The sequence below is a fragment of the Astyanax mexicanus genome, chromosome 11 (genome assembly GCF_023375975.1).
Source record: "Astyanax mexicanus isolate ESR-SI-001 chromosome 11, AstMex3_surface, whole genome shotgun sequence".
NCBI lineage: Eukaryota > Metazoa > Chordata > Actinopteri > Characiformes > Acestrorhamphidae > Astyanax > Astyanax mexicanus.
Window position 1 is genome coordinate 17,107,745 of NC_064418.1, and position 18,276 is coordinate 17,126,020.

The following is an 18,276-nucleotide window of genomic DNA, read 5'->3' on the forward strand; positions in this document are numbered from 1 at the left end:
CTCAGCTGTTGTGTCTGTTAGCATCCCAACTCCAACCCTGCTAAACTCAGCTGTTGTGTCTGTTAGCATCCCAACTCCATCCCTGATAAACTCAGCTGTTGTGTCTGTTAGCATCGCAACTCCATTCCTGCTAAACTCAGCTGTTGTGTATGTTAGCATTACAACTCCAACCCTGATAAACTCAGCTGTTGTGTCTGTTAGCATTACAACTCCAACCCTGATAAACTCAGCTGTTGTGTCTGTTAGCATCCCAACTGCATCCCTGCTAAACTCAGCTGTTGTGTCTGTTAGCATCCCAACTCCAACTCTGATAAACTCAGCTGTTGTGTCTGTTAGCATCCCAACTCCAACCCTGATAAACTCAGCTGTTGTGTCTGTTAGCATCCCAACTCCAACCCTGATAAACTCAGCTGTTGTGTCTGTTAGCATCCCAACTCCATTCCTGCTAAACTCAGCTGTTGTATCTGTTAGCATCCTAACTCCATCCCTGATAAACTCAGCTGTTGTGTCTGTTACCATCCTAACTCCATCCCTGATAAACTCAGCTGTTGTGTCTGTTAGCATCCCAACTCCATCCCTGCTAAACTTAGTAGTTGTGCCTTTTAGCATCCCAACTCCAACCCTAAGAAACTCAGCTGTTGTGTCTGTTAGCATTACAACTCCAACCCTGATAAACTCAGCTGTTGTGTATGTTAGCATCCCAACTCCATCCCTGCTAAACTCAGCTGTTGTGTCTGTTAGCATCCCAACTCCAACCCTGATAAACTCAGCTGTTGTGTCTGTTAGCATCCCAACTCCAACCCTGCTAAACTCAGCTGTTGTGTCTGTTAGCATCCCAACTCCAACCCTGCTAAGCCCAGCTGTTGTGTCTATTAGCAACCCAACTCTATCCCTGATAATCTCAGTTTAACTCTCTGTTAGCATCCCAACTCCAACCCTGCTAAACCTAGCTGTTAGCATTGCAGCCCAAAACTTTCACATGGTGCTTTGTATCACTTGATGCATAAAAGTGATTTACAGCGGTGTAAACTAAACCCAGGCTAACAGCTCCGGAGAGTTGTTTGGATTTTAGCATAGCTAGTTCGCTAACTCTCCTGCTGTCCTTCTTTCTCTGCCCTCCTTTGGCTGTTGGAGGTAGGCAATCTGTCACAAACTCTGGAGATATCAGCCAATGGCATTTGCTGAGGGAGGTGACCCTGACCCTGATGCCCCCAAACTGTCAAAACCACCCCTTTCAAAACTCGAATGCAAAAAACTCACTCAAGCAAAAACAGCTGCCACAGGTAATTCGCATAGCGCGCGAGGAGAACTGTGAATTCCAGAGGAAAATAACCAACCAAAAGGAGAAAAATGAAGCTCGAGAACAATATTCTGTTCAACGCGCACACAATTTTTTTTTTTTTTTTTACTTACGAGTTTCACATTTGCGCTCGTGAGAAGTTAATTTACACACCCAAAATGTTTTTTGCACCTGGTATTTTTGCGTCCCTGACTTTTGCCATTGATGTGACGCCATAAAAAGCTAAAAAGAAACAAATGCAATGTTTCTGAGTGTACTACCAAATCCAAACTAGGGTTTAGAAATGATAAATATTTGATTAATTTTTTACCACCAGTTGTAGAACTACCTCTCTAATGGTCTAACTATAGTAACACTACTATAGAAGAAAGTAAACTACCCCAGAAGACAAATAGCCGTCTGGCGTCCTGTTGCAGTGGAGTCTGTAAGTAATTGGGTAGCGACACATTTCTCCATTGTTCTGGTTCTGGAAATCCCCCTCCACTTGTCTATGTTGGTGATGTGTTTGCCGACAGCAGCAGCAAGATAAATTCTACAGTGAGCAGGAGCATCTTAACAGCTCTGCTTCTAACAAATTCCTGAAATCTCGCTTCACCTGCAAGCAGTGTCCTTACAGTGCTCCTAAGTGCACATGCATGCTGGGAAGTAATAGCTCTGCCTTTATCAAAAAAAAAAAGAATTAAACATCATTAAGTTCTTTACTGTTAAAAAGCTGCATTCTAACACTGTATTCTGTTTATTGTGTCTGTGCACTGCTGCATGACCAACACAGCAACATGACCTGCATTACCAAGATAGCAATGGACATGTTGACATGTGTCTAGGTTGTATTTAGTCAGTGGTTCACCTGTGTTTTCTGTTGCTGAGATAACGATACACCAGAAATTTACCTTAACACATTAATTAACACATTTCATTTCCAGACCACCACACCCAACGGCGTAGATATATTTGAAAGGAGCATCCCAAGGTGCCTTTTGCAGGGTGTATTGCAGATAGTGTAAGAAGTGTATTGCTCCAGCAGAAGTATAGCAGATGGTTGTGGCTAAATAAATAACATATTGGATCCTATAGAGAAAAAGGGATAAAACGTCTAAGAGCTGTATAAAAAACATAGGCATAGGACATAGAGAGTTACACAGTAAAAACCTGTCAAAAACATCTAAGCCTTACTAAGCATCTTCAACCCCTTTTTTTATTTATTTCTAATTTATCCTGTTTTCTCCCCAACTTAGAAGGCTAATTACCCAATTTACTTGACTTATGACTAGTGATGCCCCAACACTGGCAGGATAAAGGCCAGCACATGCCTCCTCTGATACCTGTGAAGTCAGACTCCACCTTTTTTTGAGCTGCTGCTGATTTAGCATTACCGGGATCCGGGTATTATTGGAGGAAAGCGCAGCAACTCAGCTCCTATACATCAGCTAACAGACATCTGTGCTGACCACCATCACCTTGGGAGCAATAAAGGGAAAAAAGTGCCACCTACCCACCCAGACAGAGCATGGCCAATTGTGCTCTCTCAGACTCCGGCTGCTGATGACAAGCATCATGAACCAGGACTCAAACCGCCGATAATTGAATCATAGTGGCAGCACCCCAGTCTGCCAGACCACTCATAGCCTCGTCTACAACTCTCAAGCCAATCAGAACACGGGGCTGAGAGAGATGGTGAAGCGCTGAGTGAAGGAAATGAACAGACTGAGATGAACTGACTGAAATAAGACACTCAGTCTAATTTCCTATCTCTCAGTGTTTATTAGCTGCTGTTAGACTCTGCAGTGTCGGCCGGAAAAAAAGACGGACGGGATCAGGTTATCTGGATGTGTTCAGATGCAGAACTGCGAGCCGAGCTGGCGTCTAAAGAACGACCGTTACATTAGGTGTAGAGCGCTGCCTGCAGAATAATTAGTGCTCCATTAACAGCACCATGCTGATTTTAACACCTCCTCTACACACAGGGAATAAAGAGCTTGAAAATAGAATAAACAAACCAATTATGGCGTTTGTGACGTCCCTCAGGCCATGACTTTTTTTATGTATTACAGTTGCTAGCGCTGTGATTTTCAGTATTCACACCTTCCGGTCAGAAATTAATTAATTCATATGTAAGGGGAACTGGGGCCGTGGGAAGTTCTAGAAATGTATAACTTTAGTGCTGCAAAACAAGTTAAATGACCCAGCACTACAGTTCTGGTCACTATAATGTGATGGAGGTGAATAAAAACGACCCTGCTTGGCCCCCTGTATGGCACATTTTATCACTAACAGGTAACATAGCCCAAAAGATGAGGCAGTTTATGTTTCTATGCATAACCTATGTGTAGATGTGCAATACAAGACCATTTCAAGACCAATCATTGTTACCCTCCCCAGAAGTGGTCGACCAAAAAGGTCACTCCAACAGCAAGGCATGCAATATCCAGCAACATCACAAAGGACCCCAGGGTAACTTCTAAGCAACTGAAGGCCTCTCTCACACTGGCTAATGTTAAGGTTTATAAGTACACTATCAGGAGAACACAAGGAGAACACAACAATGGCATGCATGGCAGCAGGGTTGCAAAGAGAAAGCCACTGCTCTTAGAAAAAAAGAACATTGCAGTTCTCCTGCAGTTTGCTAAAGATCACATGGACAAGCCAGAAGGCTACTGGAAGAATGTTTTGTGGGCATATAAAGGCGAAATAGTATTAAAAAGTATTATGTTTGGAGAAAACAAGAACCCATATATGAAACATGGTGGCGGTAGTATCATTATTTGGGCCGGTTTTATTGCATCTGGGTCAGAACGGCTGGCCTTCATTGATGGAACAATGAAATCTGAAGTATATTAGAGAATTCTAAATGAATTCTCTAATATCTCTGGATCTCTAATATCTCTGGATATCTGTCCATGAACTGAATCTCAAAAGAAGGTGGGTCATGCAACAAGACAACAAGCCTAATCACACAAGTTGCTCTACCGAAGAATAGATAAAGAAGAATAAAGTTAATGTTTTAACCAGGAGTGTATATGTAAGCATATATAAAATGTCTGACTTTCAACATCTGATATGGTTTATGACATTTGCAAATTACTACTTTCAAATTTTATTTTAGTTTTGCTCAAAATCAAAATATTGCAATGCACACAACATTATGGGTGACATACCAGAGTTCAAAAGAGCCGAGCTGGCTTCTAAATTGAAGATGCTGGAAATCCCCCATTGGTGTTTGTGTGTGTGTGTGTGTGTGTGTGTGCGTCGGTCCATATTCCGCTTTGAGATTTTTCTTTTTTGTTGCTTGCATGGGAATCATAGCGTGATTGTTAAAATTTTCTTAACTACTTATCAATTTGTGGGAGCAGGACCACATTTTAACCACATGTTAGCGGGACCCGCATCGCCTGGATTGATTAGACTCCCGCTCCCGCCAATAACAATTCATTTCCGTCCCGCGGAAATTTTTGTACGCATTTAAAATTGTGGGTTTCAACACCAACTATTATTATTGTTCATGAAAAAAAAAACAGAATTTTGGCATATTATGACCACAGGACTGACTATTCCTAATTAAGCAGTGACACTGAGGTGTTTAAAAACTACAGCAGCACTTCTGCTTCTAATCCAATCGCTGTATTTGAATTACTGCAGTCCCATGACTTTTGGCACATTCCAGTTTTGGCTATCAATTGTTTGGTTGTTTGCAAAGTAAACTTGATCTAAATCACATCAATTGGCCTAAGAACACCTCTGAATAGATGTCAAAAGAACATTTCTTGGAAATTGTTTCACTTTTGTAAGCGTTATTTTATACATGCGCATATTTTGACTAATACTGATGCTCAACTTTTACATCAACATTGAATAAATAAACAGAATACTAAAAATAACATTGCTATATTGTTAATAACATTCCATTACAGCGTAAATGAGCAGGTCAGTTTCCTCTGCTGAGAAGCGAAAAAGCAAAAGCAATGCACTGTTAAAATAGCAATCTGCCAAAGTCAGAAGGCAAGTGACTCGTTGATTATGTTTTATGTAATGCTTAAAACATACCCATGATTGACAAAGAGATTTACTACAATGATACAATGATACAATTACATTGAGATAAAATGTAAACTACCAGATTCACTTTGTCAAAAAATGTAAAAATGTGATACAGAATACAAGATTTTTGCATGAAAGCAATGAGGTCATATGTCTACATATAAAAGATAAGAGCCTCTAGAATTGACCCTTGAGGTACACCAGAAGATTTGAAGATAACCCCTAAAATAAAGCTGAATTTTACTTATTTCACCAGCTAAGAACAAACTGATCAAACTGACTCATGGTCAATGTATAATGCTCACTCATCTGTGATTGAACATGTTAATTAAATAATGTTCCAGGATGTGCGCATGGAGAGAAAATCTGAACGTTTGTTGGTTGTTTACTGCTATATTTATTTTCCCCAGCATTTCTGAGTAACAGATGTGGGTAAGATTCGGGTTCAGAGATCTGAGAGTTTACAGCTCTTGGGAAGGAGCAGTGTAACGTAAGCTTTCAGCCATTTCCTCTCTCAGGCTTCATTGTAATTTGAGATCCAAGTCATCCAAGTTTGTTTTTTTTTCTTTCCTCTCTGCAGACACCGTATCATCTATATCACTCTCTCTTTCCCTCTCTTTCTCTCTCTCTCTCTCTCAGCTGCTCCCTTCAATCACTCGCACGGCCGTTTCCACACATGCTGGTGAGCGGACACTCTGCAGCAATAATGGCAAATAATGGAAGCTCTTCTGGATATAACGTGCTCCTCAACTCGAGTGAGTAACATCAGGTTTCCTGCTCTTAACCCACACTGTACAAACATCAGAGAATGCCCTTTATTTATTTCATTTCTGGACAAAACAACCAAAAGCTCATAATTTTTCAGGAGATATTTCTGTAGAGATTAATTATAAAAAAATGCATTAATATTTTTGTAGATTTTTGGTTTATTACGACATTTAAACACAATGGATAAAAGCTTTTTACATCTCTTTTTCTTTTATCATGATCAACAAATTGTACATTGTTGTGTGCAACTGCCAGATTCACATTACAGCAAAAAGGACATATAAAGGAAACTGACATATAAGGTTTTTGCATGGCACAGATAGACTAACATATACAGCAGCAGAAAAAAGCACATCTTTTCAATATTTTTTTTTCTACATTGTAAATGAATACTGACGTTTACCAGACTATGAAGGAACACAAAAGGAATCATGTAGTAACGTAAAAAAAAATACTATGTGAAGTATTTAGGTGCTCTTATCTGGGGAGCTGTTAACATGCAGTTTCTGAGGCTGGTAACTCTGATGAACGTATCCTGTGCAGCAGAGGAAACTCTTGCTCTACCTTTCCTAGAATGGTGGTCCTGATGAGAGCCAGTTTCATCATAATTTTCTTGAATTCTTTTTTTTTATTGACTGAGATTTATTTTTTCTTTACTTAATTGAGTAGTATTAGAACATTGCTCATATAGAGCTATTCACTGTATACCAACTCTTCCCACTTCACAACTTTACAACTGATGCTCTCAAACACATTAAGAGATAAGAAATTCTAATAAATAACTCTTCAGCACAGTTCAGCACAGCTGTAAACTGAATGAAAATACCAAGATGTGCAAAGCTGTCATCTTAGCAAGATGAAAAATCTAACATATAAAACATATTCTGGTTTGTTTAACGATTTTTTACTAAATAATTCCATAATGAACAAACACTTTTGACTTGTACTGTATATATGCATGTGTATGTATATTTTGGACTCTAAGGACTAGCCTGATTTGACTAGGATGTAGCGTAACAGAATAGAGCTTAGAATCTCTGCCCGAACACAAACCGACCCGAGAGTTCTCCCCACTTTCCTCGGCCGGGTCTGGTCGGGTCGGGCTCAGTTTTTTCATGCAATTTTTATTTTATATAAAGCTATTGGGTGATATTAACAGTATAGTAAAGTAACAAACCAGATCAGAAGGTTGCACACGTTAGAATGTTATAATCACACAGCTCTGGAACTGCAGTGAGCACTGCTCACACCTTGTTGCTGTTTTATGTGTTTTAAATTAAGGCTATATGTTTGAAATAAAAAAAATGTTTGTTCAGAAAGTGTTTTATATTCTTAAACATGACGAAAGTAATTGTAAATTATGTTATTGTTCTTGATCTATTTCAGTTTAATGAGTGTGCAGTGTGTAGCCTTATTGTTGTTTTTTTGTGTTTTTCTATATGCTATATGCAGTGTTGGGAGTAACGGCGTTAAAACTTTACTTTTTTCAGTAACGAGTAATCTAACTAATTACTCTGACTGTAACTATTTCCGACACCCCGTTACTGCATGTTACTTTAGCCGCTCTATGAACTTTTTTTTGTTGTAACTTTGCTTTGCCCTGGTTAACCCCTCTTCTTTCCGGTGAACTTGAGCTTCTGGCCGCTGTGGCTGTGGGTTGGCGTGGTGAAGTGAGGCACAATTGTGACGATTTGCTGCTCTAATTAATTCAGTGATTGCCCTGGACAGGCCAAGTTCTGATTTAAGGAAGTTAAGCTTTTTTTAGCTGCTCCGGTTTTTGTGGTGCTGCTGCTTTCTCTTTTAGAGCTTAGATTCTCTGCCCGAACCCGACCTGACCCAAAGACCGTCCCAAAATCGGGCTCCTATTTTTATTTTATATAAAGCTCTGGTGTGATAATCACAATGTTGCTAAGTAACCAATTATTATTGTTCACTAAAGCGAACGAAATAGCGAAAACTGAAAGTGAAAAAACATTTGTGTTAACTGAAACTAATAAAAACGGTAATTAAAAGGAAAAAACATAACTATATCGAACTGTATTTTGTGTTTATAAAACGAACTAAAACGAACTAAAATTACTGAATTTTCGTGTTTAATTTATTTATAAGCGCTGTTGTACAGCGGAGTTGTACAGCGGGCGGTGTTGCCGAGCGCACGGCACCTCGTGGTCTGTGGCGTTAGTTCTTGTGTAAAGCGCTCACGCTAGCCGCAAAATACGACAGAAAACACTGAAAAACTGCAGAACTATGTATGAGATTACAATATGAGCGCCAGGCAGATGAAAGAGAAACAGGAGATTCAGTATGTGAGAACATTTACCTGTGAGTAGCTCATTCCAGAACAAGCAAATATCTCTCTCTCTCTCTCTCTCTCTCTCTCTTTCTCTCTCACGTTTATTAGATTGATCTCTCTGATGAGATGTGTGAAAACTAATAAAAACTAGCAAGCCCACCCTAAAAACAAATTAAAACTTACTGAATCAAACTATAATAAAATGAAAAATGTAATCACGTAGCTCTGGGCGCACGTGAACGCCTCCGCGTTTGACTTGCAGCACTGTGTGTAGCTGTTCTTAAAAATCATTTTAATTAAATAATAGTTTTATGCTATGTTTCAGTGTTAATTAACATAATTCTGATTATATTTCGCTCATTCAATCAGCCCGAAAACAGACAGTTTATGGTTTGGGTTGGCTCGGGCTGATAATGACAGTTCATGGTTCGGGCTTGGGCAGAGCGTGCACGGGCTGGGGCTGGGTCGGGTCGGATTTTTTGGGCCGATCTAAGCTCTATTCTCTTTTGGTGAAACTGTTATATTAATACTATTTTAACGGTCATTAGATTGTTGTTTTTGTTCATTATTTTGTTTTGTTTATATACATATTTCCTTTGAGTGTGGCTTGGTTTGTTTAACTACATCCCCAGACGCGTTTTTCATTTTTTTCCGTTTTTTTCAGTATTATATGTTTTAGTAATTTTCTTTGGTTCTGTGAAGAATTTCGTTTTTATTTTTTGTAATTCTTTAGATTATATTTTTGTCAACATTTTGGGTTTATTATCGTTTGGTATTTTTCTAATAATAGTAAATACATAATTCATTTCCTTTTTTTTTTGACGAGCGAATAATAAAAGTAACGCGATAGTTACTTTTACTGGTAAGTTACTTTTATAGTGGAGTAACTCCGTTAGTAACTCAGTTACTTTTTTAGAGAAGTAACGAGTAACTATAACTAATTACTTTTTCAGAGTAACGTGCCCAACACTGGCTATATGTTTAAAAACTTGTTCGTTCTGAAAGTATTTTATATTCTTAGACATTTTTAATTATATTAGAGTAGACAGGGAGATCGGTTTATGATAACATTGTTCTTAAGTAATAGGTCTACACTTCTTCAGTGTTGCAGTGTTCTTAAATAATAGGTCTATGTTTCTTCAGTGTTGAATTGTTCTTAAATAATAGGTCTATGCTTCTTCAGTGTTGCATTGTTCCTAATAATAGGTCTATACTTCTTCAGTGTTGCATTGTTCTTAAATAATAGGTCTATACTTCTTCAGTGTTGCATTGTTCTTAAATAATAGGTCTATGCTTCTTCAGTGTTGAATTGTTCTTAAATAATAGGTCTATGCTTCTTCAGTGTTGCAGTGTTCTTAAATAATAGGTCTATGCTTCTTCAGTGTTGCAGTGTTCCTAATAATAGGTCTATACTTCTTCAGTGTTGCATTGTTCTTAAATAATAGGTCTATACTTCTTCAGTGTTGCATTGTTCCTAATAATAGGTCTATACTTCTTCAGTGTTGCATTGTTCCTAATAATAGGTCTATACTTCTTCAGTGTTGCATTGTTCCTAATAATAGGTCTATACTTCTTCAGTGTTGCATTGTTCTTAAATAATAGGTCTATGCTTCCTTAGTGTTGCATTGTTGTTAAATAATAGGTCTATGCTTCTTCAGTGTTGCAGTGTTCCTAATAATAGGTTTATGCTTCTTCAGTGTTGCAGTGTTCTTAAATAATAGGTCTATGCTTCTTCAGTGTTGCATTGTTCTTAAATAATAGGTCTATGCTTCTTCAGTGTTGCATTGTTCTTAAATAATAGGTCTATGCTTCTTAAGTGTTGAATTGTTCCTAATAATTGGTCTATACTTCCTCAGTGTTGAATTGTTCTTAAATAATAGGTCTATGCTTCCTTAGTGTTGCATTGTTGTTAAATAATAGGTCTATGCTTCTTCAGTGTTGCAGTGTTCTTAAATAATAGGTCTATGCTTCTTCAGTGTTGCATTGTTGTTAAATAATAGGTCTATGCTTCTTCAGTGTTGCCTTGTTCCTAATAATAGGTCTATACTTCTTCAGTTTTGCATTGTTTTTAAATTATTGTTCTATACTTTTTTAGGGTGCATTGTTATTTACCATCATTTAACAGATTTCGCTCATTTAAACAGCCCAAAAATGTTTTTAAAAAGCTCTAAGTTTTAACACTCTACATATTAAAAAATGTCGGGTTTTATTGGAGCACGGCCTCACAATAACAGTTTATAGGGCGGGTCGGGTCAGGCTCATGCAGAACGTGCACGGGCTCGGGTCGGCCTGGATTTTTTCGGCCCGATCTAAGCTCTATAACAGAAGTAGTGTTAAAGACAGCTGACCGCTGAACACTAATACCACTTCAACATTAAGTAAAATAATTCTTTTTTCAGTACAAAACAACACATTAACTTTCTAACAGACAGATTGGATATGCAGTATACTCCATACACTTGGAAATGGACAAACATATAAGATTGCTTTTAGTAGATGGATAAAACATTACAGTTGAGTTAGAATTTGTGTGTCTTTCTTTAGCTTTGGGTCTTTTAATTGTATCTGATAATGCCAAGTGAGTTTAACTGCAGGTTATGCACTGCTTTCTCCCAGATAGGAGGACAGTAGCATTATAATCAAGCAGTTCCATGAAGAAGCTATGGAGTGGCACACAGGGTGGCCAGCCCCTCTGGCTATGCCAGTAGCATAATAACAGAAACAGGCCTGTCTATGTTTTCTGTAATTTATACAGAGAAAATCTGCAGAACACCAAAATCTGTAAATCTCAGATCACACCTACAGACATAAACGGACAGACAGATCCATTTTAGATACACCATATTTTCTGATCTAGTCCCCTTTAGGCCCAGTTGAATTATTAATATGTGGATTTCAATATTTTGGCTGTGGATACTTAGGATGGACAGTATACTTGGATGGACACTGGTATCTCACAATTCAATTCAAAATTAAAAGGGAGGAGCTATTCACGTCTGAAATAATATTATGAAAAAAATAGTTCATAGTGATACAGATAGTGAACATGCAGTGATAGTATATTAGCATAGTAACGCTTTATCCCTTCATGTTAGTACAAGGTTAGTAGATTCATATGAAGTTTAATAACCTTCTAAACCCACACTATAAGAAATATATCATATATACCTTATAGGACCCTATCTTACACCCTGTGCTAGGTGCGTCAGAATGCTCATTACTATCTTACACCTTGCCAACAGTCTACTTTCACACCTTACTTCCTCCTGCCTCGTTTAAATATCGACAGAACTTGTGAATATATCCATGATGATGGGCGTGGTGGTCCCGAAAATAGGTTTGTTTAGGTCAATTTCTGGTGTATTGCTATCTGGGCAACAGAAACCACAGGTGCTAAACTGACTGAAATTAACCTAGATAAACATCAACACTGAGATGTTCTTTGTTATCTTTGCGATGCAGCTGTGTCACGAATGAGAATACAAACAAATAACATTGCTATTCCTGTATGAATGCTCATTCATGCTGAGTTCAAGTGTGCGAGCTGGTCAGTTTCCATTGCTGAGAAGCGTTAGCTGCTTCCAGGTAGCTGCGCCATTAAAATAGCAATTTGACAAAGTCAGAGCACACCTGGCTCTTAAAGGAAATGTAAGGCAAGTGACACACTGATTGATGTATTTCACGTTACGACCAAAACACACCCATGATTAATTAAGAGAACTAGTATATGACTTTTGTATGTTTCGAGCCATGCAAGGTGTACTTTTCCTGTTGTTATGATAGCAAATATACATTGACATGCCCTTAATCAAGCTGCACAGTGCACAGTTGATGGTTCGCCTATAGATCACTAAAATAGGGCCCATAATATTAATGTGTTAATGTGGAGAACACAATTATGACACAGCTCCAGTGTTTCTCAGTCCTGATCCTGGAGGCATCCTGTTCTGCCTGCACATTTTGGTGGATTCCCTGTTTAAACAAACAAAGGGTTTGTTAATAAGCTGATTATTTGAATCGAGTATAAACTTATACTACAAATAAATATTGAAACAAAACTTCTTAATAGAGCTATAAATCTATATAAAATGTATTCTATTTCTTGGTTCTAGGTAATAGAAATTGTTTAAATAAGCATTTACGTATAAAAATCATAAGAGGTCATTAATTAGACCCATAATAATTCATGGTACTGTTACTTTGGATACTTTTACAATACATTTGGTCGCTGTCCAATGAAAAACACTTGTCTCCAAAACAGCAACTTTACAAAAAACCTTGTAAACTTTCAATGGAATCAATGTAAAAAGAGTTTTACCCTCAGAGTTTTAAGTACATGGTTTGGGTGCATGCTTCGTCCACCACTGCAATTTTCTGGCAATTTAAAGGGTTAAATGAAGTAAGTAATCCAATGGCAGCCACCTTAATTACACACATACAGTGGTGTTATAGATCTAGCTGACAGCAGGATACTTTTCCAGCCCTAAATCCAAAGAGAAAACGATCAATATTCATCGATAATGTGTGTCAGCTGCAGTAATTCCACAATAGTTCCTCAGCAGGCGTAAAATTGGCGGCGCACTGCAGGGGGACGTAGATAAGTGCCAGTTTCCCCCTCACCTCTGGGGAGCGTAGGAACTGCAGGCAGTGATTCCTCTGATTGAGGGAGGAAGAGCAGCTCAGAGCGAGTGCTGTAGGAAACGGCGTGGCACAGTCCAGGTGCTGCCAGCTGTGAAAAACCAGTGAGCAAGCTCAAAGCTCGGCTAACGCAGCGAGCGCACGGTTCAGGTTCAGGACTGTAAGGTTCACGGCTGCATTTTAAAGGATTAGCCCGAAGAAAAGGAACGCAGCCATCCGTGCAGTGCGTCGCTCTGCCAAGATTAAGCGAAGATTCTGCCTGACTTGAGACACGGTGACGATTTCAGTGCTTAATCCCCGTTAAAAGTGTGTCTGAGGAATCAGCGCAGTGTATACCAGTGATTCCTCACGCTCTGTAAGTCTTTTGTGTTTCCTCCAATCTGGAGGCTTTTACACCAGGAGGTTCTGTAATATAAGGGGGTAAAGTTAATGGTCGAGCTTCAACCAGGCATGCACACCACAAGCAATACAAAGTACTAAGCAGGCTGCATTCTCAGTACCTGCACTGATCACACAGCCCCACAGCATGATGGAACCACCACCTTATTTTACTGTGGGTAACAAGTGTTTGTCTTGGAATGCTGTGTTCTTTTTCTGCCATGCATACCGCCCTCCAAATAACTAGAATTTTAGTTTCATTAGTCCACATCACCTTATTCCAAAATGAAGCTGGCTTGTCCAAACGTGCTTTAGCTTTAGCATACCTTAAGCGACTCTGTTTGTGGCGTGTGCTCAGAAAAGGCTTCTTCTGCATTACTCTCCCATACAGCCTCTCCTTGTACAAAGTGTGCTGAGTAGTTGAACGATGCACAGTGACACCGTCTGCAGCAAGATGATGTTGTAGGTGTTTGGAGCTCTGTATGTCTGTGGGTTGACTATGACTGTTCTCACCATCCTTCCCCTCTGCTTATTTGAGATTTTTCTTGTTCTGCCACGTCAGGTCTTAACTAGGACTGTGCCTGTGGTCTTTCATTTCCTCACTATGTTCCTCACAGTGGAAACTGACAGCTGAAATCTCTGAGATAGCTTTTTATATCCTTCCCCTAAACTATGATGTTCCACAATCTATGTTTTCAGGTCATTTGAGAGTTTTGTTTTAAGACTCCCATGTTGCCTCTCTTTAGAGAAGATGAAGCAAAGAGGTGAAAAACCTCTTAAGACTTTCTCATAATTTAATTCACCTGTATATGTAGGTGAAGGGTCAATAAGCTTACCAAACTAATTTTGTGTTCCAATAATTAGTGCTTAAGATATTCAAATCAATAAAATGCACCTGCCTAGTTTTGTTTAAATAATTATTGCTCATTTTCTGTAAATCCTATAAACTTCATTTTACTTCTCAAATATCACTGTGTTTGTTAGCTATATGGTATATTTAACTGAAATTGCTGATTCGAACAACCAATGATTTATAAAATAAAATCATGAAAATTATCAGGGGGGGCCAAACTTTTTAATACCACTGTACAAATACTTTGTTACCTTATTTAGGTAGAAATGTTGGTTATCTATACTTAACTGGAGTAATTATTGTTCAGATGACTTTTTACTGCTACTCCTTACCAGTGTTGGGCACGTTACTTTGAAAAAGTAATTAGTTATAGTTACTCGTTACTTCTCCAAAAAAGTAACTGAGTTACTAACAGAGTTAATCCACTATAAAAGTAACTAGTTACCAGTAAAAGTAACTATCCCGTTACTTTTATTATTCGCCGTCAAAAAAAAGGAAATCAATTATGCATTTACTATTATTATTAGAAAAATAACAAACGAGAATAAACCCAAAATGTTGACAAAAATATAATCTAACGAATTTAAAAAAAAAAAACGAAATTCTTCACAGAACCAAAGAAAATTATTAAAACTTGTAATACTGAAAAAAACAGAACAGCTTCACCAAAAGAGAATAGAGCTTAGATCGGGCCCAAAAAATCCGACCCAACACAGCCGGAGCCCGTGCACGTTCTGCCCGAGCCCGACCCATGAACTGTCTGTTTTCGGGCTGATTGAATGAGCAAAATATAATCAGAATTATGCTAATTAACACTGTAACATAAAAGCATAGAACTATTATTTAATTAAAATTATTTTTAAGAACAGCTACACACAGTAATGCAAGTCAGACGCGGAGGAGTTCACGTGTGCCCAGAGCTACGTGATTACATTTTTTATTTTTATTATAGTTTAATTTTATTTTGTTTTTATTTTTTTCTGTTCAGTACGTTTTTAGGGTGGGCTTGCTAGTTTTTATTAGTTTTCACACATCTCATCAGAGAGATCAATCTAAGAAACGAGAGAGAGAGAGAGAGAGAGAGAGATATTTGCTTGTTCTGGAATGAGCTACTCACAGGTAAATGTTCTCACATACTGAATCTCCTGTTTCTCTTTCATCTGCCTGGCGCTCATATTGTAATCTCATACATAGTTCTGCAGTTTCTCAGTGTTTTCTGTCGTATTTTGTGGCTAGCGCGAGCGCTTCACACAAGAACTAACGGACCACGAGGTGCCGTGCGCTCGGCACAACACCGCCTGCTGTACAACTCCGCTGTACAACAGCGCTTATAAATAAATTAAACACGAAAATGAGGGTATTCTATCAGTAATTTTAGTTTGTTTTAGTTAGTTTTATAAACACAAAATACCGCTCGAGATAGTTATGTTTTTTCCTTTTAATTACCGTTTTTATTAGATTCAGTTAACACAAATGTTTTTTCACTTTCAGTTTTCACTATTTCGTTCGCTTTAGTGAACAATAATAATTGGTTACTTAGCAACATTGTAATTATCACACCAGAGCTTTATATAAAATAAAAATAGGAGCCCGATTTTGGGACGGTCTTTGGGTCAGGTCGGGTTCGGGCAGAGAATCTAAGCTCTAAAAGAGAAAGCAGCAGCACCACAAAAACCGGAGCAGCTAAAAAGAGCTTAACGTCCTTAAATCGGTACTTGGCCTGTCCACGGCAATCACTGAATTAATTAGAGCACGCAAATCAACACTTTTTGTGCCTCACTTCACCACGCCAAACCACAGGCACAGCGGCCAGAAGCTCAAGTTCACCGGAAAGAGAAGGGGTTAACCAGTGCAAAGCAAAGTTAAAACAAAACAAAAAAAAAGCGGCTAAAGTAACGTGCAGTAACGGGGTGTCGGAAATGGTAACGGCGTTATAGTTACAGTCAGAGTAATTAGTTAGATTACTCGTTACTGAAAAAAGTAACGGCGTTAGTAACGTTAGTACTCCCAACACTGCTCCTTACACTTTCACGCAATTATCTGAACTTTCTACTTACATCATCTTACATTTAAAAAAAACGTTGTTACTTCTATTTATTTTCAGCTTCTTTTCATTCTGGCTTCAGGGGTGGGTTTCCTGAAAACGATCAATCTTTGCGAATAACGAACGAATTAACGAATGACGTGAGTAAAGAACTAGCCAGTTCTGCGAGTGTTTCCCAAAGAGCTTCGCAAAGTGAAAATTAACGAAGGAGGTTAAAGAACGTCTTTGTTGACTCCTCCCCCGAAACAGCGAACTCAATCGATCCACAAATATCGATTCAACACTGCCAATATGCAGTATTTATTCACTATTACACCCTAAAAACGTAGAAATGTGTTGTAATCATCAACATTATACATATTCTGAAATTTAAATTACAAAAGGATGTATTTTGGCATTAATAAAATAATCCTAAAGATAAATATGACTAAATAAATACTCAAAAATCTATACTAATTTAAAACATTAAATTTTTTTTACTTTTTTAAAACTATTATTGTTAATATATATATTATATTAATAGATATTATACTATATATTAATATTAATATATTAATATAAATTGATAGTAATATTAATTTATTATTATTATAATTATTAATAATATAAAAATAGTATAATAATACATATGCGTATGTTCCGGTGTGTATATATATATATACATATATATATATATATATATATATATATATATATATATATATATATATATATATATTAAAACAATAGGAGTATGTTTTATACTTTATACACTCTGTGAAGCTCCAGCTCATCCTAAATCACCATCTCAGTTGGGTTTAGGTTAGGGGATAGTGAAGGCCATGCACCTTTTTGTTTACTAGATAATTCCATATGCGTCAATTAATAGTTTTCATGGTTTTAATATTAATCGACAATGTAATTTTTTTTTATAAAAACATTGAATGAGACGTGTCCAACTTTTTACTGGTATTTATATATTTGTGAGCTGACACACCCCAGAGTTTGCCCAGATGAACGGCCACAATGTTGGTTAGAAGCACCTGATTAAGGAATAATATTAAATATTACCTGCACATTCACCGATACCCTTTACAATACGTGTAGGTGTGATTAAAGACACCGCAGGCGTCCCCTGCACCGGACCTACAGTAGGGATTTTCCCAATAGCATGGAAATATATTGTGTTGTGCTGTAATTCCCGGGCTGGTGGGAATTGTGTATAGTTGCGTGTATTCCACAGTAACAGCCTGATTACAGAATCCACGGACTTGGTGACTTTGCAGCTTTGCTTAGACCGTGAGCATCATCTGCAGGAATCTGGATTTTAATAATGTATTCGTGGGTTTTCCCAGTTAGACTACAAGCCACAGACAAAGTTGGCATTATAATATAATATAATATAATATTATATAACTCATTCACTCACTTACTCACTCATCGTCAACTGCTTTATCCTTTAAGGGTCGCGGGGGGGCTGGAGTCTATACCAGCCGGCATCGGGTGGAAGGCAGTAGGCTATACACCCTGGACAGGCCGCCAATCCGTCGCAGGGCAGACAGACACAGACAGACACACAGACACATCCACTCACACACTCACACCTAAGGGGCAGTTTTTAATTTTTATCCGACATCCAATTAGGTCTTTGGACTGTGGGAGGAAACCGGAGCACTCGCAGGCACGGGGAATAATATAATATAATATAATATAATATAATTGATTATAATTAATAGTAATATAATATAATTGCTTCAACCACGGAAATTAACCTTTTTCTCCCTCAAAATTGGCGGTCCCTGGTGTTTAAGGTGCTGAACTGCAAGTCGAGATCCCCTAAAGAAGCTCTCTAAAAATAACGACTGGGTGAGAGCACTCGTTAATCTGTGTACTTTAGTTACGCACTGGTTTGGGAAACACTCTTTAATTAACGATCAATCTTAAGTACGAGTTAACGAAGTTCTTAGCATTAGGAAGCTTTCGGGAAA

The 18,276-nt window shown here is 38.0% G+C and overlaps 1 protein-coding gene across 5 annotated transcripts in view; it reads left to right on the forward strand.

The window, feature by feature from the left end:
* The window catches only part of gypc (glycophorin C (Gerbich blood group)), a 97,502-nt gene that overhangs the window by 17,116 nt on the left and 62,110 nt on the right, over positions 1-18,276 (forward strand). For 2 of the 5 annotated variants that reach the window (XM_022679491.2, XM_007230036.4), the window contains exon 2: positions 5,975-6,090. The exons of 1 other annotated variant lie outside the window; for it this stretch is intronic. In XM_022679491.2, coding sequence (XP_022535212.1) covers positions 6,012-6,090 — 79 coding nt within the window. In that variant the 5' untranslated portion in view covers positions 5,975-6,011. Of the gene's footprint in view, positions 1-5,745; positions 5,826-5,915; positions 6,091-18,276 lie in introns of all 5 variants that reach the window. 2 more of the 5 variants (XM_007230037.4, XM_049484750.1) reach the window with 2 other exon arrangements.